We start from the raw sequence: 22,222 nt of genomic DNA, 5'->3' as shown, positions 1-22,222 counted from the left end.
TAGGATATCCTCATTTTTAAACCCAAAACTAATTATTCAACAAATGTATTTGTTTTAATATAAAAAAAAGCTTGTCTAGTTTGGTTAAAAAGACAAAACTCTTCCCAGCTCTGCACTGACTAACAATATGTTCATCCTACTTGGACTACTTCTAGTCTGTGCGTCACTGGGAGGTGAGGCCAGATTTAAGAACAAAAACTATTTTGCGAAAGATGCTCTCCTGACAAATAAAAGGTATTTTCTTATTGTGTGTTAAATTTCGATTTAATTGGATTTTTAACAACAGTCAACTTGCGGCCAGACAGGATAAACTTCTACGCTTAGGACATTTAGCTGACAAAAGTGATTTTATTTTCATTTAGCGTCAGTTACATTGTTTCTTTTATCTACTTTATTGCGCATTCTTCCCATGCAATATTAGAGCATGGAATGGGTTGCCTGGGCTAGCCAGGACTGACTTGGCAGAGTTTAAGTCATTGGTTAATATGCATGACTAAATTTATGAAGCATAGGACGTAATCTTCTTTTTTGAAAAAAAAACGTCTGTATTATATAAGATATATATAAGATAAGATATTTGAACGCCTGTCTAGCTCTGTTGTTGGTATCTTTTCTAAGGGTGTGACCAATCCATCTCCACTTCCTCTCTAAGATCTGCACCTCTATATTTCTCTGTCCACCCATCTCCAGGATGGCTGCCTGGTCGTGCGGTTTGCGCGCTGGACTTCGTTTGGATTTATCGATGGTCCCGGGTTCAAACCCTGCCCGCTCCCATCCCCCGTCGTCCTGCGGGAGGTATGGACTAGGAAGTAAACTATCTTCAACTCTGAAGGAACATCCGAAATATGTAAAACATTTACAAACATCTCCCACAGTTTGGTATTTTCTACTTTGTCGTACAAGTGTATATTTAAGATATTTTTCAGACATCTGTTGATGAAGGTCTGTACTTTTTTATTGTTGCTTCAGTTGTTCTCCATGTTTCAGAACCAGTAGGACCGCCTTGACATTAGAGTTCAAGATTCTTATTTTAGTCTTGTTTGAGATGGTTGTAGCTGTGTAAATGTCTGACGCACTAGATTTATACGACGTTTAATGTCTTCATCTGTTCCACCTGATACACTGGCTATACTCCCAAGCTATATAAAACTACTTGGTCTATGGTCTGAGAATCAAGTTCTATGCCTGCAATTTGTTTGTTGTTTACTTTGCAACTCGGTGTACATTTTACCATTCTTCACTTAAAGCTTAAAGTACTTAGGGCCTAATGCAAGAAAAGGTCACAGCTTTAAGTTTTAACTGTTTACTGAAATCAAATCAACTAGGACACCGAGTTTTTCAACTTTTACTTTGAACGGTATGTTGTTGTTGTTGTTGATGTTGTTGTTGTTGTTGTTTTGTTTCCTTTGTAGGCGTTGTCTTTCTATCTTAGTTTCGGTTTGTATGTTGGGTAACCCTCAGCGCTCTATAGGGTGGTTGCCTGGTATGTTTACGCTCTGGGCTATCGTACGGTTTTCTATATGTTCTTGGGTTTAAACCATGCCCGCTGCCATCCCCCGTCGTCCTGCGGGAGGTTTGGACTAGGAAGTAAATTATCTTCAACTCTGAGGTGGGATTCGAAACATGTAAAACATTTAACAAAACATATGACATGCGACCGTCACTGGCATAGAGTAGACTAGAACGCAGCGAATGGCCTATAAAAAAGACAGTGGGACAGCTCTCTCAAAGGCCACCGTAAACACATTTGAGGCCCAAAAGTCCTTGTAGAAGACAGGCGAAGAAGACGCAATGAAAACTTAGGTTGACATCCAGGCGGACCACGGCTTTGTCTGCGTCAGAAGTGGAAAAATATGCAGGTCGCAACTGGCTTTTCGCGGTCATGTGAAACACTGCACTCGTCCTTAGTCTTCGGAATCGAAGATCATATCCGTTATAAATATAACACCTAACTAGGAAAATAATTTTCATTTTTGGGTTTTTACATAAGTCCAGAATTACTGACTTCAAATATGTCTTCACTAAGACGTCTTCGAGAGGCCAATCATTTTGCCACCACTTCGTGCATCATGTGGGGTTGGTTCCTTAAGATATACATTTTAGTTGGGTCTCTATCTTGTCCCCAGGCAGCTAGCGTCCTGTCCCGCAGATCGATTCGCGTGTCCCGAGAAATGCATCTCTCAGAGCTACGTCTGCGACACGGAGAACGACTGTGCTGGAGGACTTGACGAGCAACAGAACTGCCCTACAGACTGCAGCGGAGTGAACCAGTTCAAATGTACAGTAAGTCAGTCAGTCATGAAATTTTCCACTAAAGGAGAACTAAGTAAATTTTAATTTATTTAATATTATTATTTATTTTTTTTTTGCATTATTCTAGTTTTGATTTTTTAATTTTGGAAAACAATTTTAAGCTTTATAAAGATCTAATCCACAACAACTTCATTAGATGATCTTTATGATCTTAAAACTTCACTAGATCATCTTTATGACCTTAAAACTTCACTAGATCATATTTATGGTCTTAAAACTTCACTAGATCATATTTATGGTCTTACAACTTCACTAGATCATATTTATGGTCTTAAAACTTCACTAGATCATATTTATGGTCTTAAAACTTCAATAGATCATCTTTATGACCTTAAAACTTCAATAGATCATATTTATGACCTTATAACTTCACTAGATCATATTTATAGTCTTAAAACTTCACTAGATCATATTTATGGTCTTAAAACTTCACTAGATCATATTTATGGACTTAAAACTTCACTAGATCATCTTTAGGACCTTAAAACTTCACTAGATCATCTTTATAACCTTAAAACTTCACTAGATCATATTTATGACCTTAAAACTTCACTAGATCATATTTATGGTCTTAAAACTTCACTAGATCATATTTATGGTCTTAAAACTTCACTAGATCATATTTATGGTCTTAAAACTTCACTAGATCATATTTATGGTCTTAAAACTTCACTGTATGGACTTTGCCCGTATCGGCTCATCTAATAAACGTAGATTGAGTATAAGTTCTTAAAATGGGCAATGCTTGAGTATTGGCTCGTATTATGGACATTACTAAAGTATTAGTTTGTAAGATGAACAGTGATGAAGTTTAAGCGTAAATTGAACAATGCTGAATTATTTAGACGTAATAGCTTGTCAATAAAGACTTAAACAACAAACATAGTCCTACTAACTTTCTTCATTGAACGTACAGAGCAGAAATAATTTTTTCTTTGTTTTACTTTTTTTTTTTTTTTTCGTGTCTTTATAGAACACATCTTTTTCCATTGGCACTGGGGCTATGTTTTCACCAGAGCTCTATACAGTGATATGACGGAAAGTTTATTTGAAGCCCAAATCCTAAGCTGGCTTGTAAAGTTTAACAGTTAATGTCTAGACTTTGACTAGGATATGTTTCATGTAATGTGCACTATGAACTAACAGAGTTTTGTGTTTCTCTAGAACGGGAAGTGCATCTCCACCTATTACTTGTGCGACGCCGCCAATGATTGTTCTGATGGAGCAGATGAGAAAAACTGTTCAGGATCTTGTCGAGGAACTGACTTTAAGGTAAAGATGAGTTTGTATTAGACTTTAAGGTAAGGATGAGTTTGTATTAGACTTTAAGGTAAAGATGAGTTTGCATTAGACTTTAAGGTAAATGTGAGTTTCTATTAGACTTTAAGATAAAGAGGAGTTTGTATTAGACTTTAAGATAAAGAGGAGTTTGTTCCAGATTTTAAGGTAAAGATGAGTTTGTTTTAGACTTTAAGGTAAAGACGATTTTGTTCCAGACTTTAAGGTAAACTTAACTTTGTTCTAGACTTTAAGGTAAACTTAACTTTGTTCTAGACTTTAAGGTAAACTTAACTTTGTTCTAGACTTTAAGGTAAAGATGATTCTGTTCTATGTTAAGTCTCCTGAATGTCCTTCAGTGTGGCAGAGGATGATGGTGATCAGTCATCAACCAGGATCCAAAGTGATAACCTTCCAAACACTAGCGGATCCAGAACGTTTGAGGGGGGGGGGGCATTATTTTCCAAACCCTAACCCTAACGACCAGTAAAGCCTCGACGCCAAGGTCTTTCGTACATTCTTCACTGCCGAAACGCATGGAATGGGTTGCCTGAGCTAGCCAGCAAAACCAGTGACTTGGCAGAATTTAGGTCATTGGTAAATATGCAGGACTAAATGCATGATGCGTAGGGCGTAATCATCTTCTTTTTTTTTAATTAACGTCTGTTTTATATAAGAAGATTATTCATCCTATAAAAAAAGGCAGGTCAAATTAAGTAAAATAAAGTAACTTGGGGCGTGGGCCGATCCTGAAGTGCGACTGACAATCGAGGCACAAGTAGCGTAAGTAATTAATAGGCGTATTTGTCGTAATAGTATCCTCATGTTAAGCGAGACCCCCCTGTCTCCCTACACTCTTAGTTATAGTAGTTTTATGCTAAAAGCAGGTTGGGCATATATAATCACGAGGCGCCGTTGCCCAACCTGCGATCGCAGCTGTGTATCAAGGATTGGCCTCTTTAGTCACACAAGAAGTTGCAAAGGGAAAAGATCGTCTCTCGAGACGTAAAATGCCACAGATTTATGCTAATGTTCCAACCGTAAGGCTGTGCTTCACAAACGTAACGCAAACTGGCAGAGGACTGTTCTTGGTCCTCTGAGAAATCTATAAAATAAAAGTTTGGGAATTTTATGTTTTAAATTCAGTGTGGCAATGGCGCCTGTATAAGTCACAGCTGGCTGTGTGACGGCGATGAAGATTGCGGAGACCACTCAGACGAGGCCAACTGTGGTGGAACATGCAGGAATGGCTACTTCCACGTGAGTACCTGATTACAAATGATTTCTTAATATAATTATAGCTTTGATATAGCGCTACTTTCATGCTAATAGCATGCTCAGGGCGCTATGGTCCATTCTTATTTGTGGACCAGTGGGAGGGGGTATCTGGGAGAAGGTTTTCAGTGCTGCCTGTAGGCGCTCAGTAAAACACAACTCTGCTTGAGTCGAACCTCGATCCCCCTTCATAGGTAGCCAGGGTCAAGCCAAGTTCAAGCGTACTTAGCCTCTCGACCACGCTTCTTACTTTAACCCTGTCATCCTAACCCCCGTCCCAACCTAAACTGTGGTGGAACATTTCATACCATATACAGTCATGTAAATATTGACTTGATTTTTGTCCATGCCAACCTTTGTCTTAAAACAGCTGTCCTTTTCATTGCATATGGTAAAAACATCTTTTAAAACTAAAATTTATTTTTCTGGAAGAGTTGCCTTTTGAATAGACAAACATTTCAACTAAACCGCTGTTCCATTGTTTCGAACTTCCGTATGTTATGTTAGAACTTGGAAAATATGGCGAAGATTGTCCTTTACAGCGCTAGCTGGCCGTCTTGCCCAACCCTTAGACTGGCTTCCCAGACAATGGTGAGAAAAGTTATAAACGTGTTCATTTCTTAGTGACCTTCGGTCACTTTAATATCTATTAAAAACACACTTTTAAAATCCTAATGATCAGAAAATTATTGGTGCAGGTGTTTATGCATATAAATTATAAACATATTATTAGCCACATAAAATTAATCTACCCCTTTTGTATTACTTTAGAGGTCAAAGGTACTGCTGAAATACTTCACAACAACGACCGACAGTCTATTACAACAAGCGTCGGGCATTCTAAAAAATCCAAAATTTCAGAATCTTTTCTTCACCTCTATTCGAGATCGAGGCCTCTCGGTTCGGACGCAATACCCTCTATCACTAGTCCTCGTGTTCCACGCGTGTTAGTATGAAAGTGAAGTAGTTACATATTCTCATTGTATATGATGTTAATAAATTTAAAAAAATTGAGAACCACCGATTAATTCAGGGAATAAGAAATAGATAAAGGGGTTACTGGAGTGCGAAATTTTTTATTTTTTTTTATTTTTGCTTTAACTTAATAACTTTTGTTATATTATATCATATGACAACTCAATAATACAAAATATATATTAAAAGTTGTCTAATGTTTTCGGGTTGCCATGGTAATGGCGGCCATCTTGAAAATAAACAAAAATTAGTTCATATAGGAAAATTCTAAAATTTTTCAAAATAGATAAATTTCAAAGCTAAAAATACTTACACCTTAAAGTATAAAGGTGGCTGGAAGGAGCTAGCTAGATTATATATATTTTTCCTTAGTATTGTGCATTTTATGATTTTTTAAAAAAGGGTGATTTTTTTCCTGTAAAATGCATCTACATTTTTTTTCTCAAAAGATCATATATTAAAAACTTCTTCAGCTAAAGTCATTAAAACTAGCTGATTCTCTGTATTATTTATCTCTGAATATGTGTACCAAATTTGACACATTTATCTCTATTAGTTCTAGAGATTTTAGAAATATGTTACAGGGGGGGGGGGTCACAAAAAATGCATTCACTCAAAAACAGTGAATTTGTATTAAGAAAAATATGGAAAATAGTGTTCACCATGCATCATTAAAATGCTATTTTTAAAATAAAAAATGCTATTTTTTAGAAAATTTTTGGTGCCAGTTTATAAAATACATGTCCACCTATTTAATTACACCAAAATTGAAAAATCGATTTTTTTACCCAAAATCGAATTATATATAACTTTTTTTTTCCTTTCATAACTGTGACCTCCATTAATATATTAATTAATAAATGACCACAAAATGTTCAATGTAATTATCCGAATCTATTTCTAAAAGAACGACCTTTGTACTTCTTGTATAATTATTACATTATTTATTACCTCCATATAGTGCGCCAACGGAGCGTGTGTCACCCAAACCTGGGTGTGCGATGGAGACAACGATTGCCATGACAACTCTGACGAACAAGGCTGCGCCCAAAGAACCTGCTCCTCCACTCAGTTCAAGTGCGCCAATAGCAATAAGTGTATTCCTTCTGGATACCAGGTAATGAATACTAATAATGGCAATGTCTTCGATTCCGAGGACTAAGGATGAGTGCAGTGTTTCACATGGCTATGCTGACCCAGTTTTGTCTCAAATGTCAATATAAACATTCAAAACTCTACTAGTCGACCCCGCGGCGTAGCATACGCGCTCTTTTGCAGGGCCGCCTTAGGCCACTGCAACCTATGCGACCGCAGTGGGCCCCGCACTTTCATAGGACCCGCGCTAATTCTAGGTGTAAATGATTATATAATGATCTTTTCTTTCCTTCTTGGTGTCTGGAATGGTTGAGCCTTGAAGAGAATTATATATAGCTCTATGATTATGTTTGACTCAAAGTTAATATGAAGTCAAACCAAATGTTATAGTTCTTTTAAAAAAGCTTATCACTCAATAATGTAGAAGTTATTTCCATTTTTTCTATAATAAAAATAATTAATTACCAATGATTAATAAACAAATTGGTTAGTTAATTATTTAATTGAATCATGTGCAATAAATATTTTTTTTAAGTTTCAACTTGATTGCAGAATGCACGAAGGGGAAATAGCGTTAACAATTATTTAAGGGTACTAAACACTTCATATTTAGCCATATCTGTGAATAGTGAAGAATTAATTTCCCTTTTTTTTGGTATCCCAAATTATTCCTAAAATCTTCTTTTTCACCATTTTTCACCTGTCCTCTACAACAGAGATTCACATGTAAAAGATCTTTGACTCCATCCGGACTTTTTTTTTTTCAGTGTGATCACTACGATGACTGCGGAGATGGTAGTGACGAGGCCGCGTGCACGTGCGGTCCAAGCTTGTTCAAGTGCCCCCACGGCAAGTGCATCCCCAACAGCTACTTGTGCGACGGAGACAACGACTGCGGGGACCTGGCGGACGAAGACAACTGCCCCACCATCCACCCCGGGGTCTGCATCGACCAGCTGACCTTCGAAGACTGCTATCGCATGAACATCTCCACCTACCCCATCTGCCAGTATTACACTGACGCCCACAGGTACTGCAGGAAGTTCTGCGGCGTCTGCGACACGTAACTTTTAGGGCCGTGTGCAAAAAGTGCACAAAGATTACGTTCCCCGTGCGCGTGATATGTAAATTATGAATGTTCAGTCTCGTGACATTGTCTTATAAATTTGACAATTAAAATATTATTTTGAATTAGAAGTGTTTTTATTTAAATAAGCAATTATTTGTTTAAATATATTAAATAATAGTCAATGACATATATTAAAACTATATTTATATTTATTAAAAAGTCAAGCAGGGTAATTTCTATGTTAATTGATTTTTCTGTCAATCAATAGAACAAAAATGTATGATTAAATAATAATTAATTAATTAATCGATGTATATATTGTATAGTTAATTGAATTTGCGAAGAAATAGGTTATTGAATCAACAGATCGAGGAATTAACCAGTCATTGGTGTTACACAATTATGACTGCTGTGGCATAATGGTGATATAGTGGTGATATAGTGGTGATATAATGGTGATATAGTGGTGATATAGAGGTGATATAGTGGTGATATAGTGGTGATATAGTGGGGATATAGAGGTGATATAGTGGTGATATAGTGGTGATATAGAGGTGATATAGTGGTGATATAGTGGTGATATAATGGTGATATAGTGGTGATATAGTGGGGATATAGTGGTGATATAATGGCGAAACGATAATGACGTTAGTGACATAATGGTAACAAAGTCTTGAAACAATTTGACAGTATTGACATGATGGTGACACAATGGTGAAACAATGATGGCAGCGTTGACGCAAGGTGACAGTGGTGACATAATGGTGACAGTGGTAAAAAAAAGATGACAGCTACGACATAATTGTGATGTAATGGTGAAACAATGATGGCAGTGGTGACATAATGGTGATATAGTGATGATTTGATATTCATCCCTGCTGCCGGACACTCCAGACACATGTTGGCATTAAACTATTTGACCAAACATCGCGGACAAAAGTTCATTAACGCGAACGGATCGCTTGCCGTGGCGCCAAAGGTCTGGGAGGATGCAGACGTAGAGAGAGAGTAAGAGGCAACAGACAACTCACGCCTGCCAGTTTTTTTTTTTTTTAAATAAACCTTGCGCCATCGCTGGTCGCCTGCTTGCGTGGCGTACTTAGCGCGACCAGTGACGGGTCAGAGTGAGTACTACCGACAGGGGAGAGAAAACAGCACCGGGCAAATCTTGGTAGAGTTATCTGTGGCTTCTCTGGGTGAGAGTCACATGAAAAAATAATTAAGGGAATAACGCAGAAGCTCATGGGTAAGTAAATTGTTAATTACTTTAAGTTAAAAATAACGATCAACGTCTAGCCGAAACAATGCAAACCTAGGATAATTTTGTTATGTCTAAGAAATTAATATAATTACCAAACCAAGACGTTGATTACCGTATTAATTAGGGGTGTATATTTGAACTAGAGTTCAAAAAGTTATGTGTTTAAACGTCGGTTGCCTCTATCTTGTCTTATCTTAGTATGTCCTATAAAATATAAAATACTGAACCATAATCTTCAAATAGAAAAAAAAAACCTAATAAAATACTCAAAAAAGACATTAAGATAAAATCATATTACTCGTTACATATGCTAGGAGAAATTTGTACAAATGATCCTTCTTTCCTAGTGCTATTTGAGCATGGAATGGGTTGCCTGAGCCAGCCAGGAAAACTAGGAATTTGTCAGAATTTAAGTTATTGGTTAACAAGTATGACTAGATTGACCTAGGAACACGCGTAGGACATAATCATAATCACAGAAAGATAATTACCACGCGTATCTTTGTGCTAATTTAATGAGATTAAATCTCTATAACTTATTGGGCTTACTGGCTGATTCCGACTGCCTGTTACGTGCTTAAATGATAATGGGAAAGAACGAGTACTTATATGAATTTATCTGAGAATATGGAATGAGACCTACACTTTTATCTAGCTACTTTAGATTTTGGATTTGTATATTATGTTTTTGTGCCTTAAAGCAGTCAGGTCAATGTTAAGTCAAGTGTACTAGAGTGTGTCTAAGAAATTCTTAAAGTTTATTATATAGTTTTTCATCGTGGTTCGATTATGACCACTTTTGTCATCCAGGGGGGCTGAGGGCTTTGCACTTGTGTTTTATGCCTCCTCATGTGGCTGGTGAGACCTATGTGAGCCCGGAATGTTCGGCTGCACACTGGGCAGGTTATTCCAGCTGGAGCTAGTGTCATTGGCCTTGCTTTTCTTCTCTGGCGCTTTTCTTCTGCCAGCACTGTTCTCTTTTCCTCAGCAATTTGTGCGCCAGTTTTCATAGCGCGACGCCATGATGCTCTGTCATGTGCCTGTCTCCAAGGTGGCTGGGTCTATGCTGAACGCCTTCAGAGAAGCTTTGAGGGTGTCCCTGAAGCGTTTTCTTTGACCGGCTTGCGAGCGCTTTCCTTCCCTTACTTGGCAATTTAAGGACGCGACGGTCTTCCATTCTGCAGAGGTATCTGTATCTCTTACAGTGAAAGCAGTTATATTAAGTGTCAATATATTGCTCTCCTACAGTTAAATCAGATATAAAACTAACAGATATCGTGATCTTATGTGCCAATGGTTCTCCTATAGTTCAATCAAATACAAAATTAACAGTTAACATCGCGATGTGTCAATGGTTTTCCGTTACAATTTTATTGTTCGAGCCCTGTAATCCTATTGTAAACATATAATTATAAATATTTTACTACTGTCATGTTATCACAATCTCAACAAGAAATAGACAAAAAGGATACCTTTTTTAAAATCAAGGTTAGTTAAAGGAAAATAACCGCTAATGACTGCCATATATCTGAAAATTGTAGGGTTTAGCTCCCTTTCTACTATATAAATTAAAAATGTATTAATTAGTACTGATTGATTGGCTAGTTGGTTAATTGTTTGATTGATTCGTGTATTGCCATTGAATATGAATAATTATGCAAAATTTCATCATGATCCGAGAATGGGAAGTGGTGTACAATGTGTCAAAACATAATAAGGGGATTAAATCCATATATACATTAACATCTCTATTTAAGTAACGTTTATTCCCCTTATTTCGATATCAAACAAAAAAAATTAATCATCAATATTCAATTAACTAATTAAATATATTTTTTTTTATAGGTTAATGTCTTGTCAGAAACAATGAATGACTGTGCAAAGTTTTAGCTTGATCCGAGAATGGGAAATGGGAGAAAAACATGTTCCAACTTTTAACCAGACAGACATATACAGACAGATGGGCAGAGTGAGTTGATATAAGCTTTGTAAAAATGATCTCCCGTACCCATTTAAAGGCATATAAACTTAATATAAAGTAATGATTCAGACGACTCAGAGACTGCCTCATAGCCTGTACCGCCCTGGACGCAGCACAATGCTGAATGTGACGAAGGACACCACATGGGATTAGTTGCCAACTTGACTACAGAAAGGAAAGAACCGAGCTAATTAATCCTCTCAATAAATGTACAGCGTGGTATATGTAGTGCAAATCGAGCTGTTTTCTAATGACAACAGTTCCGTAACCAGATCTCTATTCGATTCATTCAAATACCACTCGAAAAACTGGGCTCTCGACCCTTCGCTACTAGGATGTCATCAAAAGAAATCCTATAGCGGTGGACATAGATATTAATGCTTGGTATGACGTAAATCTAGACAGCACCCAGTGGAGGGGAGTGGTAGCAAGGCATTCCCTGGACAGCAAAGAAATATCAATGAGCTCAGCCTACAAGGAAAAGCGACCCTGAAATGAACAAGCTACACTAAAAAAAAATACTTGTTTAAAAACCTGGCTTATATTGAGGAAAATTGCATGAGTTATTTTGAATCAATCATCTAATTAATTTTTAAAGACTCGAGATTTAAACAAATGCATGCCAAATTTCAAATATGTTGGTTGTCAAAGAAATGATAAGCATTTTGGCTTATCTGTGGACCTTACCTTTTTGGAGTTCGATCCGAAAGCACTATTAGAATTGGTCAAGTCTGAGTATATCTTTCGTCATCTTCTTGGTCATATTGGTTGAAATATATTTTGGGTGTAAACTTTTTTAGCGAAACTTTATGCTTATAGCTGAAGGCGCGGTGTCTGAGCGGTAAAAGGGGGGGTGGGTTCGAATCCTGGTGAAGACTGGGATTTTTAATTCCGAGATCTTCGGGCGCCTCTGAGTCCACCCAGCTCTAATGAGTAACTGACATAAGTTGGGGAAAAGTAAAGGCGGTTGGTCGTTGTGCTGGCCACATGACACCCTCGATAACCGTTGACCTCAGAATCAGATGACCTTTACATCATCTGCCATATAGACCACAAGGTCTGAAAGGGGAACTTTATGATTATAGCATGCTCAGTGCGCTATGGTCCAATCACTTCTATGGACCTATTGTGAGGTACCGTAAGGAGGTATGTGGTAGAAGTTTTCCTGCTGCCTTTTCAAACACAATTTTAAAAAAAAACAAGAATAACATTTTAAATTTTCAAAAAAATACCATAGCTTATATTAAGTGCGATTGTATCAATTAGTTTGCATCAGTCATGTATAGTAGGCCCAATCGACTTAGACATAATAAATCTGTGCAGTTAGAAATGTTTTTGCTTATCAATTTATCTTTCAATGATCCGATCACTTGTCTGGACTATTTATGAAAGGGAGAGGGGAAAAGGGGGCATCTTGGGAATGTTTACATAATCGTTTTCTTAATGCATAAAAAAAAATTTCATTCAGGACGCAAGAGTCCTCAAGGGGAATAATTCAACTTATACCACCACATCTGTCGAGTACGATTTCTTTCCCTTTGCTCGAGATACCAAACAAAATTATTAATTACCAATAGTTAATTAACTTATTGGTTAATTTTTTTTTATTGATTCTTGTCTTAGGTAAAAAAATAATAATTCTTGTGCAAAATTTTAGCTTAATCCTAGATTGGGTGTGGGAGAAATAACGTGTGCAGAGTGAGTTGATAAAAGTGTTGTAATGAATGAGAGAGTTGCTTGAGTCTCAATTCGCACTCGAGCCTCCATTTTACCACTCAGCTATTCAAGCACTTATAAAAATAGAAGGTTTTATAGTCTTTTGTTAGTTTAACATTTTTATCGAACGACCAAATTCTCTACACAAAGGTTGCCATTGAATAGCAACACATTGTATACCCAAGCGCCCTAATTCTATTGTTTATGCGTTGACTTCATTAACTTACGGGCAGTAGTACAGAGTTGCTTCCCTCTCTCACAGATGGTAAACATGGTGGATGCGCTGTGACGCTGAGCGCCATCTACATGGCCCACCGCTACCTAATCAATCAATCCGCGGGGGGAATATTTAACACTTTGCACTCCAGGTGGGCGAACACTGGCGCAATTTACTGAATGAAAATACTACGCAAGCAAGTTAGTACGCAATAATAATATTCGAGTTGAGAAATTTCATACTCGATTTAAGCTCGATTCTCGTATGAGGAAGAACCTCCCATTCGATTCCAGTCGATTATTCCAAATGGACCTCATTCACCAATCGTAAACAAACAACATTTATCCACGTGATTCTCTATCTCTTCTATACAAATTACGTAATACGCAATGGCTATCACGTGACAGTTTTTTTTGTTGTTGTTTTATCAATATTATCACGTGGCTAAATGTTGTTTGTTTACGATAGTTGAAGGAGGTCCATTGCAAGAGCAAAATACAAAAATGTGTGTACACTTGAAAAGCTAAAACAAATGTACACGTTAGTTAGACTTCTTGTTCCGTTAACTATAATTAATATTAATATGGAGGTCGAATTGTATGTATTGCTCCTAGTCTTTAATGTTTTCCAATCAATCCCTAACGATACTGTTGGAGATTTTGCGCCAAAACTAACCAATGTCAAGGACGCTAAATCGAACTTCCGTGTTGTCATATAAAGTAAATGAATGGACCTCATTCACCAATCGTAAACAAACAACATTTAGCCACGTGGTTATCTATCTCTTCTATACAAATTACGTAATGCAAACAGGCTGTCACGTGACATCTTTGTTTCGCTGTTTTATCAATATTATCACGTGGAAAAACGTTGTTTAAGATTGGTGAATGATGTCCATTGGGAGCTATTATTTTAACAATATATCAAACCTGCTTTATTACATGTTTTTAGTTGCCAATATTTTTAACATTTCGCGCCAAAACGGCCCGCGACAAAAATAGATTCGCGCCAAAACGGCCCGCGACAAAAATAAATTCGCGCCAAAACGGCCAACGACCAAAATAGATTCGCGCCAAAAGGGCTGCGCCAAAACGTCCTCCTTCGTTCTCGGTAACCAAAAGTTTCCTTTAATTTATAAATCTCCGAAGTTCTTTAAAATTACCAAGAGAAGTAACTTTAAAGATCTTTAGTTTATACGTTAAGAGTTATGCCCATTAGCCCATTCCGTAAATACAAAAAAAAAATGGATGAAATTTTTTAAGAAACAAAGGTAAATGAGCTTGACGAAATTAAGCGCGTCTAAGTCTTGTGAACTCAGAAGTGCCACTAATCCATTAAAAGTTTAGAATCGGCTGGTCAGCGTGGAACAGGAGGTGGTCCCTGAAAGAAGGTCCACGCTAAAAGGAACCTGGCGTGACTAGATACGATTTTCTGTTCTGCACGTTTCTGGACAAAGTATGGTTTGACTTAGTGACGATGTCCTCCATTTCCTTAATGGGGTTGACCCCCCCCCCGCCCACAACCCTCACCCGGGCAAAAGTTATGTCCAGTTCCAGAGATGCAAACACTGTCATACTTTGTAACACCCTTTCGTGTCTACGTTTAATTATGAAATATATATTGGGCCTTAAATAATGAATGTAATTTGTATGATCTTTTCTAAACTTTTACTTGGGATTCTTGTCAGGAGAGTGCCGTATCGTGATGGTTGTTGAAAGCCTGTATTTAGACGAATGACCTGATGAAAAGTAGGACCTTCCTCTTGTGGTTAGTTGAGTGGCCTGTTGAAGAGCATGACCTACATATTGCGCCATCCCTGCAGGGGGTTTGGGCTGAGATGTACATGTAATTGGAGGCGCGGTTGCTAAGTGGTAAAGGCCTTATCTTCCGAACCGAGGATCCCGGGTTGGAATTCATGTGAAGACTAGGATTTTTTATTTTGCTGTATTTTTATGGCGCCTCAGAGTCTACCCAGCTCTAATGGGTACCTAACAGTTGGGGAAATGTAAAGGTGGTTGGTCGTCGTGCTGGCCACATGACACCCTCGTAAACCGTGGGCCAGGGAAACAGATGACCTTTACATCATCTGCCCTATAAGCTGCAAGGTCTGAAAGGGAGAACTTTAATCTAACTTAAATTTGTACATCTGAAGGAACATTCGAAAAATAATTTAAAAAAAAACACACTTTGTTATTGTATTCTATTGCTTAAATAGTTTTATATCGAACTATATTGTATTATGCAATAATATAATTGTTTTACAATATTGTCGATGAAGTCTCTTAAGCGAAATTTGTTTTGAGTTTATCTCTGTTATAAATATCTTTGGCTACAAGGTTAAACGAGTAACCAGTTGTATATGGTAATAGAATATTCCTATGTTGTCCTAACTGCTACCAACAGCCACTAGCTTTTTAAGAATGAAGAGGCAATAACACAAAGGGGCAGGCTACTCCGAAGCGCGGGCCTTAATTACTCAATTAACGCCCCTGATTTTATCCACAGCCCTTGGCAGCTTCCGGGAAAAGGGAAAAAGAAAAAAATGGTAAATTAATGTTTTAGGGAGAGACAAATTATAGATAGAAAAAAAAAATATATAAAGAACCCTGGTCTACCAATAGTTTTTTTTTTTTTGTGGGGGGGGGGGGGGTGTTATTGTTTTTGGACTAGAGCAAAGATAGTCTGATATGACATTGAGGTGTGTATTGTTGAAAAGCTCTATTCTATTATTAGTGCTGGAACAGTTTTGTTTAAAATAGCTGATTAGAAACCTCTATTTCCATTCTTTCAGTTTTAGACTCTTATTTTACTTATACTGTTCTCTCTCTTACGTTCTCTCCCTCGTTCTCTCTCTTTCATTCTCTCCCTCTTTCTCTCTCTTTCGTTCTCTCCCTCTTTCGTTCTCTCCCTCTTTCTCTCTCTTTCGTTCTCCCCCTCTTTCTCTCTCTCTTTCATTCTCTCCCTCTTTCTCTCTCTATCTTTTGTTCTCTCCCTCTTTCTCTCTCTCTCTTTTGTTCTCTCCCCTCTTTCTCTCTCTCTCTTTTGTTCTCTCCCTCTTTCTCTCTCTCTCTTTTGTTCTCTCCCTCTTTCTCTCTCTTTTGTTCTATTTCTCTTTCTCTTTCTCTCTTTTGTTCTCTCCCTCTTTCTCTCTCTCTCTTTTGTTCTATTTCTCTTTCTCTCTTTTGTTCTCTCCCTCTTTCTCTCTCTCTCTCTTTGGTTCTCTCCCTCTTTCGATCTCTCTCTTTTGTTCTCACCCTCTTTCTCTCTCTCTCTTTCGTTCTCTCCCTCTTTCTCTCTCTTTCGTTTTCTCCCTCTTTCTCTCTCTCTCTATCGTTCTCTCCCTCTTTCTCTCTCTTTCGTTCTCTCCCTCTTTCTCTCTCTTTCGTTCTCTTCCTCTTTCTCTCTCTTTCGTTTTCTCCCTCTTTCTCTCTCTTTCGTTCTCTCCCTCTTTCTCTCTCTTTTGTTCTCTCCCTCTTTCTCTCTCTTTTGTTCTCTCCCTCTTTCTCTCTCTTTTGTTCTCTCCCTCTTTCTCTATATTTCGTTGTCTCCCTCTTTCTCTCTCTTTCGTTCTCTCCCTCTTTCTCTCTCTCTCTTTTGTTCTCTCCCCTCTTTCTCTCTCTCTCTTTTGTTCTCTCCCTCTTTCTCTCTCTCTCTTTTGTTCTATTTCTCTTTCTCTTTCTCTCTTTTGTTCTCTCCCTCTTTCTCTCTCTCTCTTTTGTTCTATTTCTCTTTCTCTTTCTCTCTTTTGTTCTCTCCCTCTTTCTCTCTCTCTCTTTGGTTCTCTCCCTCTTTCTATCGCTCTCTTTTGTTCTCTCCCTCTTTCTCTCTCTCTCTTTGGTTCTCTCCCTCTTTCTATCCCTCTCTTTTGTTCTCACCCTCTTTCTCTCTCTCTCTTTCGTTCTCTCCCTCTTTCTCTCTCTTTTGTTCTCTCCCTCTTTCTCTCTCTTTTGTTCTCTCCCTCTTTCTCTCTCTCTCTTTTGTTCTCTCCCTCTTTCTCTCTCTCTCTCTTTTGTTCTCTTTCTCTTTCTCTTTCTCTCTTTTGTTCTCTCCCTCTTTCTCTCTCTCTCTTTTGTTCTATTTCTCTTTCTCTTTCTCTCTTTTGTTCTCTCCCTCTTTCTCTCTCTCTCTTTGGTTCTCTCCCTCTTTCTATCTCTCTATTTTGTTCTCACCCTCTTTCTCTCTCTCTCTTTCGTTCTCTCCCTCTTTCTCTCTCTCTCTTTTGTTCTCTCCCTCTTTCTCTCTCTCTCTTTTGTTCTCTCCCTCTTTCTCTCTCTCTCTCTTTTGTTCTATTTCTCTTTCTCTTTCTCTCTTTTGTTCTCTCCCTCTTTCTCTCTCTCTCTTTTGTTCTATTTCTTTCTCTTTCTCTCTTTTGTTCTCTCCCTCTTTCTCTCTCTCTCTTTGGTTCTCTCCCTCTTTCTATCGCTCTCTTTTGTTCTCTCCCTCTTTCTCTCTCTCTCTTTGGTTCTCTCCCTCTTTCTATCTCTCTATTTTGTTCTCACCCTCTTTCTCTCTCTCTCTTTCGTTCTCTCCCTCTTTCTCTCTCTTTTGTTCTCTCCCTCTTTCTCTCTCTTTTGTTCTCTCCCTCTTTCTCTCTCTCTCTTTTGTTCTCTCCCTCTTTCTCTCTCTCTCTTTTGTTCTCTTTCTCTTTCTCTTTCTCTCTTTTGTTCTCTCCCTCTTTCTCTCTCTCTCTTTTGTTCTATTTCTCTTTCTCTTTCTCTCTTTTGTTCTCTCCCTCTTTCTCTCTCTCTCTTTGGTTCTCTCCCTCTTTCTATCTCTCTATTTTGTTCTCACCCTCTTTCTCTCTCTCTATTTTGTTCTCACCCTCTTTCTCTCTCTCTCTTTTGTTCTCTCCCTCTTTCTCTCTCTTTTGTTCTCTCCCTCTCTCTCTCTCTTTCGTTCTCTCCCTCTTTCTCTCTCTTTCGTTCTCTCCCTCTTTCTCTCTCTTTCGTTTTCTCCCTCTTTCTCTCTCTCTCTATCGTTCTCTCCCTCTTTCTCTCTCTTTCGTTCTCTCCCTCTTTCTCTCTCTTTCGTTCTCTCCCTCTTTCTCTCTCTTTCGTTCTCTCCCTCTTTCTCTCTCTTTTGTTCTCTCCCTCTTTCTCTCTCTTTTGTTCTCTCCCTCTTTCTCTATATTTCGTTGTCTCCCTCTTTCTCTCTCTTTCGTTCTCTCCCTCTTTCTCTCTCTCTCTTTTGTTCTCTCCCCTCTTTCTCTCTCTCTCTTTTGTTCTCTCCCTCTTTCTCTCTCTCTCTTTTGTTCTCTCCCTCTTTCTCTTTCTCTCTTTTGTTCTCTCCCTCTTTCTCTCTCTCTCTTTGGTTCTCTCCCTCTTTCTCTCTCTCTCTTTCGTTCTCTCCCTCTTTCTCTCTCTTTTGTTCTCTCCCTCTTTCTCTCTCTTTTGTTCTCTCCCTCTTTCTCTCTCTCTCTTTCGTTCTCTCCATCTTTCTCTCTCTTTCGTTCTCTCCCTCTTTCTCTCACTTTATCTCTTGAATAATTATCACCCCCCCCCCACCTTTTTTTATGCTTTTAAAAACCAATTCTAGTAAAATCCACCCAGATACCCCTTACTTCCCCCCCCCCCTTCATTTTCCCAACTGGTCCAGACAAGTGATAGGATCATAGCGCAGTGAGACAAGTGATAGGATCATAGCGTAGTGAGACAAGTGATAGGATCATAGCGCAGTGAGACAAGTGATAGGATCATAGCGTAGTGAGACAAGTGATAGGATCATAGCGCAGTGAGACAAGTGATAGGATCATAGCGCAGTGAGACAAGTGATAGGATCATAGCGTATAGAGAAAGCCAAAACGCATAAAATAGCGCTAACCAATTGTTAAAAATATTATTAATCGCACAAATTTACTGTTGTTGGTCTAGAACTAGATCTATTACAAATTTAATGATATGACTGATCCAAACTAATTGATACAATTACACCTCGTATAAGCTTTGTTGTTTTTTTTAAAGAATTTTTTGTTTTTCTTGTTTATTCTCAAACTTATGCATATTATTATTTTCACTATTACACATTATTTCACTATTACACATTATTTCACTATTACACATTATTTTACTATTACACATTATTTTACTATTACACATTATTTCACTATTACACATTATTTTACTATTACACATTATTTCACTATTACACATTATTTCACTATTACACATTATTTCACTATTACACATTATTTCACTATTACACATTATTTTACTATTACACATTATTTCACTATTACACATTATTTTACTATTACATATTATTTCACTATTACACATTATTTCACTATTACACATTATTTCACTATTGCATATTATTTCACTATTGCATATTATTTCACTATTACATATTATTTCACTATTACACATTATTTCACTATTCACATTATTTCACTATTCACATTATTTCACTATTACACATTATTTCACTACTACACATTATTTCACTACTACACATTATTTCACTATTAGAACCTGCACATTATTTTTAGTTCATTGCATAACATATTTACAAATGAGGAGAGAAACACAAGGAAAAACAGGGAGAGAGAGAGAGAGAGAGAGGGAGAGAGAGATGGAGAGAGGGAGAGAGAGAAGATTAAAACAGAGAAGCAGAGAGAATGAGAAGTAGAATTAATGAGTGAGAGAAAGACAGAGAGAGAAAGACAAAAAGAAGGAAAGAGAGAAAGCATGAACAGAGGAGAAAACGAGAGAGAATTAGAGAAAGAGAGAGGAGAAAAGGAGATCGAGGCCAAAAAAAAAAAACGAGAATGACAATTTGGGATTAGAGAGAAAGAAGAGAAAGAGAAAAAGAAAGGGTTGTGGGGTGATAGAAAGAAGAGTGTGATCTCTTACTGACAGTTTATTATAAATCCTTAAGTGCCTTAAAGCCTCTTCTCCCGTCTCTCTTCTTCCGTCTCTCTTCTTCTCTTATTTAACCCCCCCCCTCTCCCCCCATCCGTCAAGCAATCTTTAATTTTTTAGCTTCATTTATTTATTATTTGTCGCATTCGACATCCTTTATACGAGAGGCTTCATTGGATCAAGTGGCTCGAACAGTTTCTTCGGAATTCTAGCTAGATATCAAGTTGTGTTTGGTCGCAAGCCCATCTTAAGAAATGATTCACTGCATAGACTTGGTATTGAAGCAAAATATGTACGTGCTGTGTGTGTGTACTGTGTTTAGATTTGTCTGTACAAAAGTGTCGACTACAAGTTAAAAAGAAACGAAATTAACACAAATTAATATTTGTTTTGTTTTGGAAAAACAACAAAGTTAAACTCTTGGGAGGACCCTGTGGGCCCTCATAAGTATTTCGGAAATGTTGTGGAAAAAACTATTCTCCCACTGACGCCACTGGGCAGCTGAGCTTAGAATCTCATCACCATAAGATCAGAAGGTAATGGACAGGCCCAAGTTAATTAAAGTTTGATGACGTCACGTTCAGGATTAACAACCTAATCTCCACTGTATCGTTAAACATCTCACACATTCACACAGCCACATACTCTCTAACCCACTCTCGACCTAGTCTATAGCTGCCTTTCTTTTCTAAATTTAAAGTAATTTATAACATTACTTATAAAGACGCCTTTGACGTATCGTAAAAAAAAATTTGTTAAGTAAATTTTTTATCTACTCCATTTCATTCTAAACAATAACTCAACAGATTAAAGTCACTTTAAAAACAAGTTCGACACCTCTTGGTTACGTAGGGTAGTTCGGACTTCTAATCTCCCAAGCCAGCAACACAACTGTACTCATACTCACACACATACACATAAAAGATTTTTTTTAAAGTTCAACTTTCAGACCACGCGATCTATAGGGCAGATGATGTAAAGCTCATCTGTTTCTATGGTCGACGGTTAACGAGGGTGTCATATGGCCAGCATAACGACCAACCGCATTTACTTTCCCCAACTAAAAGTTACCCATAAGAGTTGGGTCGACTCAGTGGCGTCCTAAAAATCCTGCATTTTAAATAAGCGTGGTCGAGAGGCGAAGTGCGCTTGAACTTGGCTTGGCTTGGCTATCTAAAAGGGGGCTCGAGGTTCGACACCCGACTCGGACAGAGTTGTGTTTACTGAGCGCCTAAAGGCAGCACGGAAAACCAACTCCTAGATACCTCCTCTCCCCCCCCCCCCCCCCACTGGTCCACAAATGAGATTGAAAAAAAAGCGCTCTGAGCATGTTATAAGCATGAAAGTAACGCTATATAAAAGTTATAATAATAATAACAGTTTTAACCGAGACTCGACCCGAGACCACTCGTTTCGGAATCCAAGTGCGTTACATCTAAGCCACCACCATCATAAAGATCAACCGCATTTACTTTCCCCAACTAAAAGTTACCCATTAGAGTTGGGTCGACTCAGTGGCATCCTAAAAATCCCAAATTTAAAATAACAGTTTCAACCGAGACCTGAACCCGAGACCACTCTTTCGGAATCCAAATTCGTTACATCTAAGCCACCACGCCCCTTTCACAAACTCACACAACTGTATATATATGTCATGGACACTAAGACTTTTACTGTAGACTATCTCTTTATATTCTGACAACACTGTTAACCTTTTTTTTTAATAAACTTGTTTTACTAATAATCACAAAACTATTTTTTGTATGCACTGGGCGTGGATTTTTCTGAAATGTTCAATGCAAGAAAAGATAAAAAGCGAAACAGTTGAAGGAAGTTGGGCTTTATTTGAAACAGACAGATTGGAAGCACGTGACACGATAAAATGGCACACAGTGTTGTTTTGTCTCAGAAAATTATTTTGATAAAGATGGTCACTTGAAAAACTGAAAAGATCCTAAATATTCACCCTTTCAAACATTACGATCTATAGATACAGATGTAAAGCTAATCTGTTTCTATGTTCTATTCTTAATAAGGGAGTCATGTGACCAACCGACTTTACTTCTCCATTTTATACATGTACCCATAAGACATAATAAGAGTTGAGTGGATTCAGGGAGGGGGGGGGGTTCTAAAACAATTTGAATTCGAACTCTAGACGCCTCGGTTTGGAAACCCAGCG

The 22,222-nt window shown here is 37.8% G+C and overlaps 2 protein-coding genes across 3 annotated transcripts in view; both read left to right on the top strand.

Moving 5' to 3' along the window:
* Positions 1-73: 73 nt before the first annotated feature.
* Positions 74-8,127, top strand: LOC106068274 (low-density lipoprotein receptor-related protein 4-like). Its single transcript, XM_056038027.1, has 6 exons — positions 74-234; positions 2,127-2,283; positions 3,478-3,585; positions 4,738-4,851; positions 6,803-6,958; positions 7,704-8,127. The coding sequence occupies exons 1-6, from the start codon at positions 128-130 to the stop codon at positions 8,001-8,003; spliced, it is 942 nt and encodes a 313-aa protein (XP_055894002.1). The 5' UTR covers positions 74-127; the 3' UTR covers positions 8,004-8,127.
* A 671-nt stretch (positions 8,128-8,798) lies between these two features.
* Positions 8,799-22,222, top strand: part of LOC106063596 (putative carbonic anhydrase-like protein 1) — a 49,340-nt gene continuing 35,916 nt past the window's right edge. For both annotated transcript variants that reach the window (XR_008779340.1, XM_056038026.1), the window contains exon 1: positions 8,799-9,251. The gene's annotated coding sequence lies outside the window, so the exon portion shown is untranslated. The remainder of the gene's footprint in view (positions 9,252-22,222) is intronic.

Source organism: Biomphalaria glabrata, chromosome 8, assembly GCF_947242115.1.
Source record: "Biomphalaria glabrata chromosome 8, xgBioGlab47.1, whole genome shotgun sequence".
In the NCBI taxonomy this organism is placed as follows: domain Eukaryota; kingdom Metazoa; phylum Mollusca; class Gastropoda; family Planorbidae; genus Biomphalaria; species Biomphalaria glabrata.
This window is presented reverse-complemented; position numbering and strand designations above follow the sequence as displayed.